Below are 16,766 nucleotides of genomic sequence, written 5' to 3' on the forward strand. Positions count from 1 at the left end.
CTGGTCTAATAAAATAGAAAAGGGTGGAATGAGGAAGAATGTGAAGCAAAACAGAGCTGGCTGGCCTGAAAGGGTCAAACAGGGAACACGCGGCCCCTCCTGAAAGGGAAGGACTGCCATGTGAAACTGGCAAGCATAAGCTACAGCTTCTTCGTTCCGTGACCAAGAGCAGAACGTGTTCTGTGGAGAGAACACCTTTTGATCTCTGTACTGACCATCATCCACAAAGAGCTGATTAAGTAATGACGTATTGCTGTCAGCTGCATGAATGCTATCTGATTGAAGTATTGTACACTCCTGTAGCTAAAAGATATAAAAGCCCTGTAACAACAATAAACTTTGCTTCTTGCGCCACCAGAGCCTCAGCCCGTCTGTCCCAGGCGTCTTGAGCTGCTCTCCGTCACCAGCTGAGGGCTGGAGCACTGATTCACTGCATGCCAGAGTGTTTCCAGGTGCACTTTGCAAGAGGAGTGACAAGGCAGGAATTTTCCTTTTCTTTTTTGTAGGGAAAGTGGAAAAGTTGGAGGCATAAAGGATCTTTGAAATAAGAACACATCTCAGAGAATCCTGAATTGAATTTCTCTATCTGCTGTTATGTGTGCAATCTCCTTAAATGCTTTCAGCCTCTTTGCTCCCAAAGGAGAGCACCAGCTGAAATTATCATCATTTTTTGCAGACATGAGTAATGCACTTTTCCTGCAACCAGGCAGCTTTCTCCAGCAGAAATTTAGGTGCACAGATTAGGGGTGAGGTCTCTGAGTGCAGACAGGGTAAAGATGAGATTTCTGGAAACAGCTCCTATGAGGAAAATATCTAGCAGCCTGGGATATGATTTGGAAAAAGAGAGCAAAGTAAGAGCTACATATACTGCAAATCCTTAAGGAATTGTGAAGCTCATGAAAATAAACTCCCGTTATGGAGTTAAATGAACATTTTAAACAGGAAACAAAAAAATTCAAAGTATAGCAGGAGGAGGTTCTCTGCAAGTTATCTTGACTTCTGTCATTATCTCCTGCACTCTGCACAGGACTCCAGGCCCAGCAGGAACTGCAGATGCCCAACAGCAGCTCCATCAGCCAGTTCCTCCTCCTGGCGCTGGCAGACACGCGGCAGCTGCAGCTCCTGCACTTCTGGCTCTTGCTGGGCATCTACCTGGCTGCCCTCCTGGGCAACGGCCTCATCAGCACAGCCGTAGCCTGCCACCACCGCCTGCACACCCCCATGTACTTCTTCCTGCTCAACCTCGCCCTCCTCGACCTGGGCTGCATCTCCACCGCTCTCCCCAAAGCCATGGCCGATGCCCTCTGGGACACCAGGCACATCTCCTACGCTGGATGTGTTGCCCAGACCTTTCTGTTTGTCTTTCTGATGTCAGCAGAGTATTGCATCCTCACCATCATGTCCTATGACCGCTACGTTGCCATCTGCAAGCCCCTGCACTACGGGACCTTGATGGACAGCAGAGCTTGTGCCACCATGGCAGCAGCTGCCTGGGGCACTGGGCTTCTCTATTCCCTGCTGCACACTGTCAGCACATTTTCTCAGCCACTTTGCCAACACAATACTGTGGATCAGTTCTTCTGTGAAATAGCCCAGATCCTCAAGCTCTCCTGCTCAAAATCAGACTTCCTCAGGGAAACTGTGAATATCTATTTTAGTCTTTGTTTAGTCTTTGGTTGTTTTGTGTTCATTGTTGTGTCCTATGTGCAGATCTTCAGGGCCGTGCTGAGGATGCCCTCTGGGCAGGAACGGCACAAAGCCTTCTCCACATGCCTCCCTCACATGCCTGTGGTCTCCCTGTTTCTCAGCACTCTCTTGTTTGCCTACCTGAAGCCACACTCCCTTTCTTCCCCATCTCTGGACATGGTGGTGTCATTTCTGTATTCGGTGGTACCTCCCACGGTGAATCCATTTATCTATGCTGTGAGGAATCAGAAGCTCAGGGATGCCCTGAGGAAACTTTGGGAAATCCCCAGCTATAGCAGAAAATATTAGGACAACATTTTGTTTCATGTTGTGTTTGTTATTTCCTAAAGCTTGCATTTCCTTTTAAATACAGTTATCTTAATTATGTTATTATAGTTACGTATGTATTTTGTTCCAGCCCTCTCATGTGCCTGCAGAACTACGTAGGTACATGTGCATAAACACAATGAAGAGGACAGCAGACATTTATTTCTCTCAGCTCACTTTTCTTCCCTTCTCCTCCGGAGCTGGAAGAGAAACCCCCTTACACAGCAGGGATTCAGGGGCCCAGGGCCCAGCTGCCAAATGGAGCAGCCCACATTTCCTTGGAGGCTGCCCCTCACTACTCAGTGGGCTTCTGCACCTCACTGCCTTCAAGTCAGGGCTGCTGCTTTGCTGGGGCCACGGTGATGGGCAAGGGCAAGATGAGGTCTTTTGAGTGCTGCTCTCTTTCCACTTCCATGCCTTCCTATTGTACCTCTACACTCCTGGTAGCCCTCGGGTCTCATATGAATTGACAGCAGCCCTGTGGTCTCTACAGGGCATCCAGTGGCATCCACTGGCAGTGAGGTGGCAGGCAGGAACAGGCCATATGCACCAATGTGTCAGAGTTTGTCTCGCTGCTGCCACCACCATAAGACAAGGGCTGCTTGTCACAGGCTAGCAAAATGACACAGGGTTCTTGTGCAAAATCTCTCCTTTATTTTCCCATCAAGGTTTTTAGAGTCCAACACATGTATTCAAGGCATTTCCACTAACAATAAATTGGCTAGAAAACAAGCAAGCTTCAAAACAGATCTTCATAGCAGTAGCGAGCCTATCTTATGCCTAGATACTGTGAGAAATGTGCTCAAGATCAACAATTTCTAATCAGGCAAAGATCTCTGTGAAGAACAGTTTCTTCATTATTGCAATAATGGGTGCACACCCTACTGACAAGGGAGAAATTGCACAGCTAGTTAGTGAAATCCATTATATACTCTGGGTCCGACGCAGGTAAAGCCTCTCCTGGCACTCCGTGGTTGAGCATCTCAGGCTCACAGTGTTCTGACTCTGTAGCTACGTTACACTTCCATAGCTGTGTTACGCTTCCATAGCTGTGGCTGCACTTCCATAGCTACGTTCACATTTTCACCATGCAATGTGCGTTACCAACCTGCTGTCTTTGTGTATGTTCAGGAATTTATACAGCAATAGGAGGACAATTCATTCACTCGTTCTGTCTCTCCTTTGCATTAGCGCCAGTGCCAATTCTACCTAGGTTGGAACGCTACAGTCTCAACTTTACTCTGTTCAGGAGTTTTCTTAAAAGGTTACTTATCCGATGCTGCATGCAGAAAACACTGGAAAATCTACTGCAAAAGCAGAATCTACTTCACACACGAGTAAGACCATGAGTAAACTGTGGGTAGACCCAGAGTAGAAAGTGAGTACAGATGAATTAGAGAGTAAGTAAAATCTGCAGAAAAGTTTGGGTAAACCTAGAATAAAGTGTGTGTAAACTGGAAGAAAAGTGTGAGTGAGCCTTGAGTAAATTGTGAGTAAAACACACTAAAAAGATTGAGTAAACCCAAAGTAAAGTGAGAATAAACTTGAAGTAAACTGGGAGATAACCATAAGTAAAGTGTGAGAAAACCCACAGCCTAGTGTTAGTAAACATGGAATGAATTGTGAGAAAAACAACAGGGAGAGAAGTGTGAGCAAACCTGGTGTAAAGTGTGAGAAAACCTGGAGTATAGTATTAGTAAATGTGGAGTAAGGTGTGAGTAAAATCCAGAGGAAAATGTGAGTCCACATGGAGAAGGGTAAGAGAAAACCCAGAGCAAATTGTGTGCAAACCTGGCATGAAGTGTGTGTAAACCTGGAGTATAGTGCTGGTAATTGTGGAGTAACGTGTGAGTGAAACAGAGGAATGTGTGAGTACACACTGAGTAAAGTAAGAGTCAACCCAGCATAAATTGGGAGTAAAACCAAAGTAAAGGGTGAGTAGAGCACATCGTAAAGTATGAGTAAACGTGGAGTAAAATGTGAGTAAACTCTGAGGAAGCTCGCTTTCAGGGCAGGCTTTTTTTCAGCCAGTAGCAGGGCTGCACTTGTGCCAGTAGGCTGGCAGCTTGTAGGCAGGCTGTTGAGTGAGCGTGGTGGGGCTGGCACTGCCCACTATTGACCTCGACACCTGGTCCATGGTGATAATCTTCCAACAGCCTCGGCGGAGGCTCGCTTCCGGCCACAGAGCACAGCACAACAACAGGTTGTTGCTGCCTGCTGAGAAGGGCGACGGTAAGTCTGTGTGTGAGCTCAGCCCACGCTGCCTCTGCGGTGCTGCAGCTGTGGTGTGGGAGGTGGGTCGAGTGGCAGGGTGTGTAAGGGTTGTCCCTCTGGCTCAGGAGACAGGCGTTCCTCTGGGCACTCTGAGACCACAGGCTTCAACACGGTCTCCACAAGACAGCGGGATTACTGCAGGAAGACCGTGGTGACCCAGACGAAGGGCCTGCCAGAAATGGGGCTGTTCAGATCTGAGGGTGCAGGGAGCGCCTGAGCCTGCTGCTGCCGGGGGAGGGTGGCAGGGATTCCAGCAGTGTGAGGTGTGAGCAGGTGGATGAGCTGCTCAGCCTGGTGGGGGAGCTGAAGGAGGAGGTGGAGAGGCCACCAGGGAGTGTGAGTGGGAGATGGACTGGTGGAGTCACTGGCGTGCCAGAAGGAAAAGTGGCAGGGAGGGTGGACTTTGACCCATTCAGGACACTTGTAGCACGCGTCCCTTGGGAGCAAAGGCTTTGACATGGTCTCTCACAGTATTCACCTGGGGCAACTGGCCTGGACAAGTATACTCATCTTTGGTTAAGGAACAGGCTAGAGGGCCATGCCCAGCACGTAATGGTTAATGGAGTTAAGTCCAGCTGGCGACCCGTTTTAAGTGGTGTCCCCCAGGGGTCGGTACTAGGAACCATTTGTTTAATATCTTCACTGATTTCCTAGATGAGGGGATTGAGTGCACCCTCAGTAAGTTTGCAGATGACACCAAGTTGGGAGGTGGTGTCGATCTGCCTGAGGTAGGGAAGCCCTCCAGAGGGATCTGGATAAGCTGGATCACTGGGCTGAGGTGAGTGGGATGAGGTTCAACAAGGCCAAGTGCCGGGTCCTGCACTTTGGCCACAATGACCCCATGCAGTGCTACAGGCTTAGGGCTGAGTGGCTGCATGACAACGAAGAGGAAAGAGACCTGGGGGTGTTGGTTGATGCTCGGCTGAACATGAGCCAACCGTATACCCAGGTGGCCAAGAGGGCCAACAGCATCTTGGCCTGCATTAGAAATAGCATGGCCAGCAGGAGCAGAGAGGTAATCATCCCTCTGTACTCAGCTCTTCTGAGGCCACGCCTCGAGTGCTGTGTTCACTTTTGGGCCCCTCACTACAAGAAAGACATTGAGGCCCTGGAGAGTGTCCAGAGAAGGGCGCAAAGCTGGTGAGGGGTCTGGAGCACAAACTTTATGAGGAGCGGTTGAGGGAGCTGGGATTGTTTAGTCTGGAGAAGAGGAGGCTCAGGGGAGACCTCAGTGCACTCTACAGCTTGCTGAAGGGAGGTTGTGGTGGAGAGGGATTTGGCCTCTTCTCCCCGGCAACAAACAGGACCCGAAGAAACGGCTGGAAGCATGGGGAGGTTTAGAGTAGACATAAGGAAGAACTTTTTTTCTCAGAGAGTGGTCAGGCACTGAATGGCTGCCCAGGGAGGTGGTGGAGTTGCCGTCCCTGGCAGTGTTCACAGATGTCTGGATGAGGAACTATGAGATATGGTGTAGTAGCTTGTGGTAGTAACGATGATGGGAGGATGGTTGGACTAGGTGATCTTACAGGTCGTTTCCAACCTTGTGATTCCATGATTCTATGTGAGTTGCTGGGCACCCCAGGGAACTGGCGTGACACCGGGTTGCTTCTGATGCTATTAACATGTGAGCCTTGAGTAACATGAAGTTTCGTCAGTTGAAGAATAAAGATGTGTGTTAGTTCCGTAGTGCTTTGTGCTCCAGAATGTGCAGCAGATGGAGAACAGAGAAAAATCTGGCTCTTCTTTTATGAACTCATCCATTTATCCAGCTGAATAACTCTGTACGCTCCATGGAGGTGGGTGGAAAAGGCACACTTGGGTGCCCTTGATACTGGAGTCTGTTGTCAGGTAGGCATTCTTGGACATCCTCTGTTCCCTCCCTGGCCCTCAGCTGATGCTCAGGAAGGAGGTGTCTCTCTCAGATGTTTCCCACGCAGTTTACAAGCACTAGCACACATCCAGGAGCACCCCAGGCACCTTGGTCATCGCCCAGGGTCTGCTTGAACAATGGAGACCCCACTCCATTGGGAATAAATGCCAAGCATTCAGATGAGGGGCTCGCACAGGCACATCGTTGTGAACATCTGAATTCAGCTAAGAGGACTCCCCAATCCCATGGTTCTGTGAGGACCTTTGTCCCCTTTCAGCCCCTGGGTTTCCATCTGAGGATGAGATGCCAAACGCCAGGGTTAGGATGAGATGGTTGGATAGAAACAGGACGAAGGGGAATTGCTTCAAACTAAAAGTGGGAGATTTAGATTGGATGTTAGTAAGACTGTTTTTAGTTGGACTCACTGGAATTGGAGTCACTAAGAAGTTATATATGCCCTATTTGTGGGGGCAGTCAAAGCCTGCATAATTGAAGCCTTGCTCAAGAACATCCTGAGCAGTGACCTTGACCAGAATAGCACTGCACACAGAGAAGTCAGAGTAGTGCCTTACTGTGCTGCGTGTCTGATGTGGCCTTCATGGCTGTGCTGGGATGCTCAGATTCCTTGGCCCCGGGACAGCCTCAGCAGCTCCTTGGAGCAGGGCAGCCTGCAGGTGGTGCCCACTTGGTTCCACCTGTGTGGCCTTGCCTATATTTGATTGTGCAGTAAGAAGCTCATGTGAGAGCATTGAAAACCTTGAATCATCTCTTGCAAACACAGGCTGTAAGACTCAAGAGCAGGTCGCTTCAAGAGGCTGGGAGGGAACCCATCAGCTCATCCCACTAGACCATAATGTTCTTGTCTAGCTAAGGAAAATGCAGCAAATAAAGCCAAAAGACTCATCAGGTCGATCTGCAGAGTAAGGGAAAAATAAGATTTATTGAGCTGTAGAGGCAAAAAGGAATAAGCATTCAACTGTGACTCAAATCACTGAAGGAGAATTAAATCACAGCATTCAAGAGTGAAGACAAATCATTCCGAGCACAGAACAGAACCATGAGTTGTGACCTTATATGAAGAAACATACAATTGCTGGTGCAGGAACTGCCTTTCTTCTGCGATGCCCAATGCAGATAACTCTGGAATAAAAGCCTCTGTCCAGCATCAAGATAGGGAAGTCCTATGCAGACAGACTTTGCAAGACCTCTGCCAGTGACAGCACAAAACAGCAAAAGAATCTAGGCAGTAGCAGATCCTTTTCTCAGGAGTGTGGAGGCCCTCACTTGTTAAACCAACACAGACTTCTCAGCTGTGAAGCTGCTGCTTTACATCATCTTTTCTTCATGCTTTATTTATTACTATTATTTTCTGCACAGTAGGGTCTGATTTCAGCACACTTTGTCTCAGGCTTTATGTACAAACACTACAGGGCTTGAAAGCAACATATCCCACCTGAGCTCTGACAGTCCGTGGAGTGAAAGTGATGGAGATGACAGTAAAGGTTCCAACCTTTGTGATTCTATGTTTCTTAGCAAGCAGAGCTTGGAAGGCACAAGTTGTGATGCTGATGGTGTGGACTTGTTTGTCTCAGGAGGCTGCTTGTCCAGCAGGCGGCAATTTGGAACAGGAAACACATCCCATAAGCACTCATTCCAGCAGGAACATGACAGTAGCCACCTTGCTCAAGAGGAGCCTTGAACTGAGTGGAAAATCTTTTCCTTACCTTCAGGCAGAGTGCCTCCAGTTTCACCCATCACTTTCATCCCCCCACTGTGCACCACAGCACGGAGTGTGGCTCTGTATTCTCTAAGATCTCCATGCAGGCTCTCACAGGCTGCAGTGATGTGCCCTCAGCCTTCCCTGACTGCTCTGCCAGGGCACACCGCTGCCTCCTGCCCGGCTCCCTGTGTGCCAGGACCACCTGGTTCCACCTCCTGATGGCCGTGCTGGGTTTCCCATCTGTGCCTATCAGTGCACTGTCCCAGCACGGCCCTGCCATGCCTGCGCTGCACAGGACAGGTGTGTTCGGGGTGGGGAAGAGTTCCCCAGCACAAGTGCCCACGGCAGCCCTCAGTGGCACTTCTCAGCAATCCTGCTTTTCAGACCCAGTGCTGCTCCAGCCGTGTCCTACACAGGGGTCTGCAGACAGCCCTGCTTTACCACCAGGAGCATGGAGACAGCTTCAGGAAAAAGCTCTGCCATAAACATGCAGTCAGTGCTGGAAATGGCTGGTGTGAGAGGCTGAGGGTGGCAAAAGTCCAGAGCCACCTTCCTGGTCCACGTGTGTCCACAAGGACGTAGAGAGGAAGGGGAAGAGGGATGGAAGTGAGAAGAGAGCAGCACTGCAAAGACCACATCGTGCTGCTCTCTGTGGCCATTGGAGCTGGGAAGCTGCGGCCATGACTCAAACACAGATGAGAGGATGGAACCACTGGGCATTAAGGGGCAGCCCAATGACAGTGAGGCTGCTGCTCTGTGTTGCAGCTGGGCTCCTGGACCCTGCACCACTCCTGCCTACATGAGTCGCTCCTCCAGTTTCAGAGGTGGTAAAACATGGGAGCAGAGACAACTGAATTTCTGCTGGCTTCCTTATTGTACTTATCAACAGAGCTCCTTGTTCTATGGGTACATGAGATGAGAGTGTCAAAACACTACAAAAATGAAGCATGCCAAGAATAACGGATTTAAATTGAAGTCATGTCTGTGAAAATAATAATAATAAGAAAAATAGAAACAAGAGATTATTCTAACAATTTCTGAATTACTGTGAGACTCATCTTAGGCTGGCATGCATCTTGCGGATGCTGGAGAAGTATGTATTGCTCACTGCAGTCTTGATCTCCTGGTTCCTCATGCCATAGAGGAGGGGGTTCACTGCTGGAGGCACCACCGAGTACAGAAATGACACCACCAGGTCCAGGAAAGGGGAGGAGATTGAGGGGAGCTTCAGATAGGCAACCATGGCAGTACTGACAAAGAGGGAGACAACGGCCAGGTGAGGAAGGCACGTGGAGAAGGCTTTGTGCCATCCCTGCTTAGAGGGCATCCTCAGCACGGCCCTGAAGATCTGCACATAGGACACAACAATGAAAACAAAACATCCAGATAAGACAAGGACAGTACAAGACAAGAAGCCCAACTTCCCTGAGGTAGGATTTTGAGCAGGAGAGTTTGAGGATCTGAGGGATTTCACAGAAGAACTGATCCACAGCATTGCTATGGCAGAGAGGCAGTGAAAATGTATTGGCAGTGTGCAGGAGGGAATAGAGAAGCCCAGTGCCCCAGGCAGCTGCTGCCATGGTGGCACAAGCTCTGCTGTCCATCAAGGTCCCGTAGTGCAGGGGTTTGCAGATGGCAATGTTGAGTCACAAAAATGACTCTACACCAGGTTTGCACACTCTTTACTCTGAGTTATGCTTATGCAATTCTGGGTGCACTCGAATCTAACTCAATTTTACTCATACTTTACTCCACGTTTACTAACACTTTACTTTGCCTTTACTCACACTTCATTTTTGAGTGTGTTTCACTCACACTTTAATCAAGGTTTACTCAAATTGCTCTTCAACCTTACACACACTTTACACAGGGCTTACTCACATTAATCTCAAGGTTTTACAGACACCCTATTCCTGGTGTGAACACTCTGTCATCCGGGCCTATCCACACTTTAATACGGGTAGACTCACACCTTACTGTGGGTTTTCCTCAAACTTTACTCCACATTTACCAACACTTTGCTCTGGACCAACCCACACTTTGCTCTGGGAGTTTCTACACTTGACTTCAAGTTTACTCACATTGGACTCCCAGTGTATTCACCATTTTCTCCAGGTTTTACTCACATTTTGCACCAGTCATGCACACTCTTCACTCTGAGTTTAGTCTTACTCTACTCTGGGCAGATTCACACTTTACTCTGGCTTTTACTCACACTTTACTCTGGGTTTATGAACACTGTACTCTGGGTTTACTCATACTTCTGTTTTGACTGTGTTCCACTCACATTTTACTCAAGGATTCCTCAAACTTTTCTTCAACATTACTCACACTTTGCTCCTGGTTTACTCACACTTTTCTCTGGGCTTTACTGGCACCCTACCCTGGGTGTGTGCACTCTCTCTTCAGGCCTACCCACACTTTACTACAGGATTGCCTCACACTTGACTCTGAGTTTGCTCACACTTCACTCCATGTTTCCTATAGGAAAGAAAGAAGATTTCAAAGGGCACCCAAGAAAAATGTTTTCTGATTTTACAAGGTGCATCTTGTTGCTTTTGGAGCACCATTGTCCAACTGATGTTGATTGAGGGTGTCTCCTAAGGAGATCTGCACAGGCAGGAGAAGCAATTGCTTGAGGTCTGACACAGTACAGACAACCTGACTGCTCACCTCCCCAGGCCTGACGTGTCTGCTGTATGCACCTGGCACTTGCATCACTTTTCCCTACACCAGAATTCTCCACTGCAGTCTGCAGCTGGATGGTACAGTTCCTTTACACCATTCCTTTACCTGCTTCCCTAAGAGAACTGTCTGCACGCAGGCACAGGATGTTGCTTCCTGCTTTAAAACAAACAACAGTAAAGCACAATACAATTTGCCTAAAAAGAGAACGCACTCCTCAGCCATATCCCACCAGTGTGGTTCACCTTCCCACTAGGACAAGTACTTTACATCAGTAGACAGGAAATGATAATTATTAATGGGAAAAAATGAAAAGGAGCAAAGCTCCACTGTGTGATCACAAGCATCCCATGCCATCTCCAAGGGCCCCAGAGATCGTGTCTGGGACAGGCAGCTTTCCAAGAGGACCTGCAGGAGAGCAGAGCCCTCTGGAAGCTGCAGATGGAACTTGGGAAGAAGGTCTCAGGGCAGTACGCTGCCAATGTTGTTTTTGTCCCTGCAGCTGCAGCCCAACCCAGCACACTCAATGCCCCCAGACAAGTCACTGGATTCCTGGGGGTGACCCAGTGCTGAAATGGCCACTGGGAAGCCAAGAAACTCTGATTTCTTCTCAGTGAACACAAACATCCATGAACCATTTTGGGTCATCGCTGTCAGACTCTCTCTACTGCTGAGTCCCTCTCCATCTGCCCTGCTGGCTCAGCAGCACCACTGCAGAGCCCTCCTTTGCCTGTGGGCCCCCCAGCTTCCCCTCTTGGGGTGGGTCCAGAGGAGGGCACTAAGATGATCAGAAGGCTGGAGCAGCTCTGCTAGGAAGAAAAGTTGAGGGAACTGGACTTGCTTAGTTTGGGGAAGAGAAGATTCTGAGGAAACTTCACTGTGCCCTTCCAGAACTTCAAGGGAATGTATAAAGAGGAGGGGGAATGGCTGTTTAGCACAGTGGCTGGTGATAGGACAAGGGGGAGCGGTTTTAAACTGAGGCTGGGGAGGTTTAGGCTAGATATTAAAAGGAGGTTTTTCACCCAGAGGGTAGTAAAGCCCTGGGACAGGTTGCCCACATAAGTTGTGGATGCCCCATCCCTGGAGGCTTTCAAGGCCAGGCTGGAAATGAGAGGCTCTGGGCAGCCTGCTCTGGTGGTTGGTGACCCTGCCTGTAACAGTGGGGTTGAAACTAGATGATCTTTATAGTCCTTTTCAGTACAGGCCATTCAATATTTCTAAGACAACATAGGCATGTTTCAGAAAAAACTGAGTCATTTGTTCAGGCAGATGAGAAGACGACCCTACTGAAATTTGTCCATGACATTTTCCTCACTGCATCCTTGAGCTCCTGGTTCCGCATGCTGTAGATGAGGGGGTTTAATGATGGAGGAACCACTGAGTACAGAAATGAAACCACCAGGTCCAAGGATGGGGAGGAGATGGATGGGGGCTTCATGCAGGCCAAAAAGTCAGTGCTGAGAAACAGGGAGAGCACAGCCAGGTGAGGGAGGCACGTGGAGAAGGCTTTGTGTCGTCCCTGCTCAGAGGGCATCCTCAGCACGGCCCTGAAGATCTGCACATAGGACACAACAATGAAAACAAAGCACCCAAATACGGCAAGAACACTAAGCACAATGAAACCAATTTCCCTGAGGTAGTCTGATTCAGAGCAGGAGAGCTTGAGGATGTGGGGGATTTCACAGCAGAACTGATCCACAGCATTGCCTCGGCACAGTGGCTGAGAAAATGTACTGACAGTGTGCAGCAGAGCATGGAGAAGCCCAGTGCCCCAGGCAGCTGCTGCCATGGTGGCACAAGCTCTGCTGTCCATCAAGGTCCCGTAGTGCAGGGGCTTGCAGATGGCAACGTAGCGGTCATAGGACATGATGGTGAGGATGCAATACTCTGCTGACATCAGAAAGACAAACAGAAAGGTCTGGGCAACACATCCAGCGTAGGAGATGTGCCTGGTGTCCCAGAGGGCATCGGCCATGGCTTTGGGGAGAGCGGTGGAGATGCAGCCCAGGTCGAGGAGGGCGAGGTTGAGCAGGAAGAAGTACATGGGGGTGTGCAGGCGGTGGTGGCAGGCTACGGCTGTGCTGATGAGGCCGTTGCCCAGGAGGGCAGCCAGGTAGATGCCCAGCAAGAGCCAGAAGTGCAGGAGCTGCAGCTGCCGCGTGTCTGCCAGCGCCAGGAGGAGGAACTGGCTGATGGAGCTGCTGTTGGGCATCTGCAGTTCCTGCTGGGCCTGGAGTCCTGTGCAGAGTGCAGAAGATAATGACGAGTCAAGAGCTTTTTCAGAGACACTCCACCCCTATGCTATAACAGTGTTTCTTTCTCTTAGGACAGGGTTCATTGAACTCCATAACTTGAATTTACAGGAGCTTCACCATCCCTTGAGAAGTTGAAGATGAAGGAGCTCTTGCTTTCCTCTCATTGCCTAATCATATCCCAGCCTCCTGGATACTTTCTTCCTATGACATATTTCCATTCATGTATCTTTCGTCTGTCTGCACTCAGAGTGCCCATTCCTACCTCTGTGCACTTGAATTTCTACTAGAGAAAGCTGCCTGTTTGCTGGACAAGTGCATTATTCATGTCTGCAGAGAAGCACGGAAATTTCAGCTGGTGCAATCCTTTGGGAGAAGAGGGGCTGAAAGCACATGAGGAGTTTGTGCGTGTAACTGCAGGCTGAGAAACGTCCAGTTCAGGACTCTTATAGCTGTGTTCATATTTCACATCTCCTTTCAGATCTCTGCCTCCAACTCATTCTCCTTCCCTAAGGACAGGTATGGGAAAATCCCTGCCTTGTCTCTCCTCTTGCAAAGTGCCCTTGGAGACACTGGCAGCGCTGAAGCTGTGATCCCCATGCCCCCAGCAGCAGAAGGCTCCTGCCCTGCCCTGCCCTGCCCTGCCCTGCCCTGCCGAGGGGCTCCTTCCCCCCACACATCTCCCCGCAGCGCCCTGGGCAGCTCCCCAGGCAGGCTGAGCACCGAGCCTGGCAGGCGGCAGAGTCACAGCCTGCAGTGAGACTGACCTTGTCAGAGGCTGCCAGCGATGCTCCTCCAGTGAGCTCACAGCCTGCTCACACCATGCACATCCTACAAGCTCTCTCTCCTTGCTCTGCTCTCCTCCTGTCACCTGCAGGCTGTGCTGTGCACAAGAGCTGCTCCTGGGCACAGCCGTCTCTCTGCAGCACTGCCCACTTTTATGAGCTCCCTGTGTCCCAGCAGCCCGGCCCAGCTCTCCAGCAGAAGATGGCATTTTCTCTTCCTCACTGCTCTCCCTGGGGATGTCCTTAGGTCTCTGCATTGGCAGCTCCTGATAGACAACAGGGTCATCTCTGCACAACGTACTTTGAAGTCAGATGAATTCATCACCAGTGCACAGACTGATTCCTGCAGCATTGTTTGTCCTAGCAGACTGTGTGTGCCGAGCAAAGCTGCAAACGCCCCATCTGGTGCCATGGTTTGACCATCCTTGTTATTGGCACTCCACATCGTAACATCATGTAAAGCACAGGGAATTAAGGAGTCAATACTGCAGGTCTGTGGACGGACAACTTTCTGGATGCCTGGCTCTCAGCAGAGAAGAACTGCAGACCCAGAGGACTCTGAGTTCAGAGGGGAAGATCAGCCATGGCAGGAAGTCCCAGGATCTCTCCCTTGCTCGCTGCCCTGCAGTGCGTGGCTTCGCTCCCCAGCCGTGCGCCTGCAGTTCAAAGCAAGGCTTTTGCTTTCAGACGCTCGCTCTCTCATTTTATATCATTTATTACCCTAAATTTCAATTTCAGTTTATAATATTGCGTTATCTTGCATTCCCATATCATGTTTAGTAAAATTACATTTCCTCCTAAGATCCTTGCTGCTGATTTATTATTGTTGTTGTTGTTATTATTATCGTTCATATTATCATTCATATCTTTATTTTTGGCCAGAAGGACTGCAGGCCTGCTGTCCTCTGTCACGGGCACAGATAGTTCTAGATGGCTCCGAGACAAGGCAGCACACTCAGTAATAGAAAACAAGCCATGTTTAAGGGGAAAAACAGGGATTTCTAGGAAAATAAGCGATATTTCAGAGGAAATACAGGGATTTCTGGCAGAAAGAGCCATATTGAAAGGGAAAGACCACAGATTTAATGGGAAACATCGATTTCTAGCAGAAAAAGCCAGATTTAAGGGGAAATGCCCCATATTTAATGGGTAAAAGAAGGATTTCTAGCAGAAAAGCCAGATTTAAGGGGAAATGCCCCATATTTAAAGGGTAAAAGAAGGATTTCTAGCAGAAAAAGCCATATTTAAGGGGAAAAACAGGGATTTCTATGAAAAAAAACCCCAATTTCAGGTGAAAAACCCCATATTTAAGGGAAAAACAGGGATTTCTGGCAGAAAAAATCCAGATTTAAGGGGAAAAACAGGGATTTCAGTGAGAAAACCCCAGATTTAAGGGGAAAACCAGGGATTTCTAGCACAAAAAGCCATTTTAAGGGGAGAAACAGGGATTACTGGCAGAAAAAGCCATATTTAAGGGGAAAGACCACAGATTTAATGGGAAAAATCCATTCTTAGCAGAAAAAGCCATCTTTAAGGGGAAATGCCCCATATTTAATGGGTAAAAGAAGGATTTCTAGCAGAAAAAGCCATATTTAAGGGGAAAACTCCCAGATTTAGTGGGAAAAAACGGGGATTTCTGCCAGAAAACCAAAGATTGAAGGGGAAAAACAGGAATTTTGAGCAGCAGAAGCTCATATTTAAGGGGAAAAATCCCAGATGTAATGGGAAAAAGTGGGTTTTCTGGGAGAAAAAGCCAGATTAAAGGGGAAAAAACCCAGATTTAAGGATCAAAACAGGGATTTCTAGGAGAAAAAGCCTCATTGAAAAGGAAAAAAAACCCAGATTGAAGGGGCAAAACAGGGATTTCTGGCAGAAAAAGCCATATTTCATGGAAAAACCCCAGATTAAATGGAAAAACAGGGATTTCTAGTAGAAAAAGCCATATTTAAGGGGAAAAAGCCCCGATTTAAGGGGAGAAACACGGATTTCTGAGAGAAAAAGCCATATTTAAGGGGAAAAATCCAATATAAAACAGGAAAAACAGGGGTTTCAGGTAGAAAAAGCAATATATAAGAGGAAAACCCCAATATTTTAGGGGAAAACAGGGATTTCAAACAGAAAAAGCATATTTAAAGGGAATGACCGCAGATTTAATGGGAAAAATTCATTTTTAGCAGAAATCGCCATCATTATAAGGAAATGCCCTATATTAATATTTCATACAAATCCCTGTTTCCCCCTTAAATATCGCATGTATCCATAGAAATCCCTTTTTATTTCCCCGAAAAATATCGCTTATTTTCATAGAAATCCCTGCTTTTCCCCTAAAATATCGCTTATGTACCAGAACCCAAACCCTAACCCTAACCCTACCCTAACCCTAACCCTAACCCTTACCCTTACCCTAACCCTAACCCTAACCCTAACCCTAACCCTAACCGTAACCCTAACCCTAAACCTAACCCTAACCCTAACCCTAACCCTAACCTTAACCCTAATCCTAACCCTTACCCTAACCCTACCCTAACCCTAACCCTAACCCTAACCCTAACCCTAACCCTAACCCTAACACTGACCCTAACCCTAACCCTAACCCTAACCCTAAACCCAACCCTTACCCTAACCCTTACCCTAACACTAACCCTAACACTTTCCCTAACCCTAACCCTAACCCTTACCCTAACCCTAACCCTAACCCTAACCCTAACCCTAACCCTAACCCTAACTCTTATCCTAACCCTAACCCAAACCCTAACCCTAACCCTTACCCTAACCCTAACCCTAACCCTTACCCTAACACTTACCCTTACCCTAACCCTAACCCTAACCCTAACACTAACCCTTACCCTAACCCTAACCCTAACCCTAACCCTAAACCTTACCCTAACCCTAACCTACACCCTACCCCTAACCCTAAGCCTTACCCTAACCCTAAACCTAACCCTAACCCTAACCCTAACCCTAAACCTTACCCTAAACCTAACCCTAACCCTAACCCTAACCCTAAACCTTACCCTAAACCTAACCCTAACCCAAACCCTAACCCTAAACCTTACCCTAACCCTAACCCTTACCCTAACCCTAACCCTAAACCTTACCCTAAACCTAACCCTAACCCTAACCCTAACCCTAACCCTAACCCTAACCCTAACCCTAACCCTAACCCT

At 48.4% G+C, this 16,766-nt stretch overlaps 2 protein-coding genes across 2 annotated transcripts; one reads left to right on the plus strand and one right to left on the minus strand.

The window, feature by feature from the left end:
- The first annotated feature begins 1,053 nt into the window (after positions 1-1,053).
- On the plus strand, positions 1,054-1,995 carry LOC128075078 (olfactory receptor 14C36-like). The gene has a single exon (XM_052671494.1). The coding sequence runs from the start codon at positions 1,054-1,056 to the stop codon at positions 1,993-1,995; it is 942 nt and encodes a 313-aa protein (XP_052527454.1).
- Positions 1,996-8,928: 6,933 nt separating this feature from the next.
- LOC128075079 (olfactory receptor 14A16-like) lies at positions 8,929-12,780 on the minus strand. The gene is made up of 2 exons (XM_052671495.1): positions 11,962-12,780; positions 8,929-9,102 (listed from the first exon to the last, which is right to left on the minus strand). The coding sequence occupies exons 1-2, from the start codon at positions 12,772-12,774 to the stop codon at positions 8,932-8,934; spliced, it is 984 nt and encodes a 327-aa protein (XP_052527455.1). The 5' UTR covers positions 12,775-12,780; the 3' UTR covers positions 8,929-8,931.
- Positions 12,781-16,766: the final 3,986 nt, after the last annotated feature.

The sequence above is a fragment of the Tympanuchus pallidicinctus genome, unplaced genomic scaffold (assembly GCF_026119805.1).
Source record: "Tympanuchus pallidicinctus isolate F22 unplaced genomic scaffold, pur_lepc_1.0 scaffold115, whole genome shotgun sequence".
Classification (NCBI taxonomy): Eukaryota; Metazoa; Chordata; class Aves; order Galliformes; family Phasianidae; genus Tympanuchus; species Tympanuchus pallidicinctus.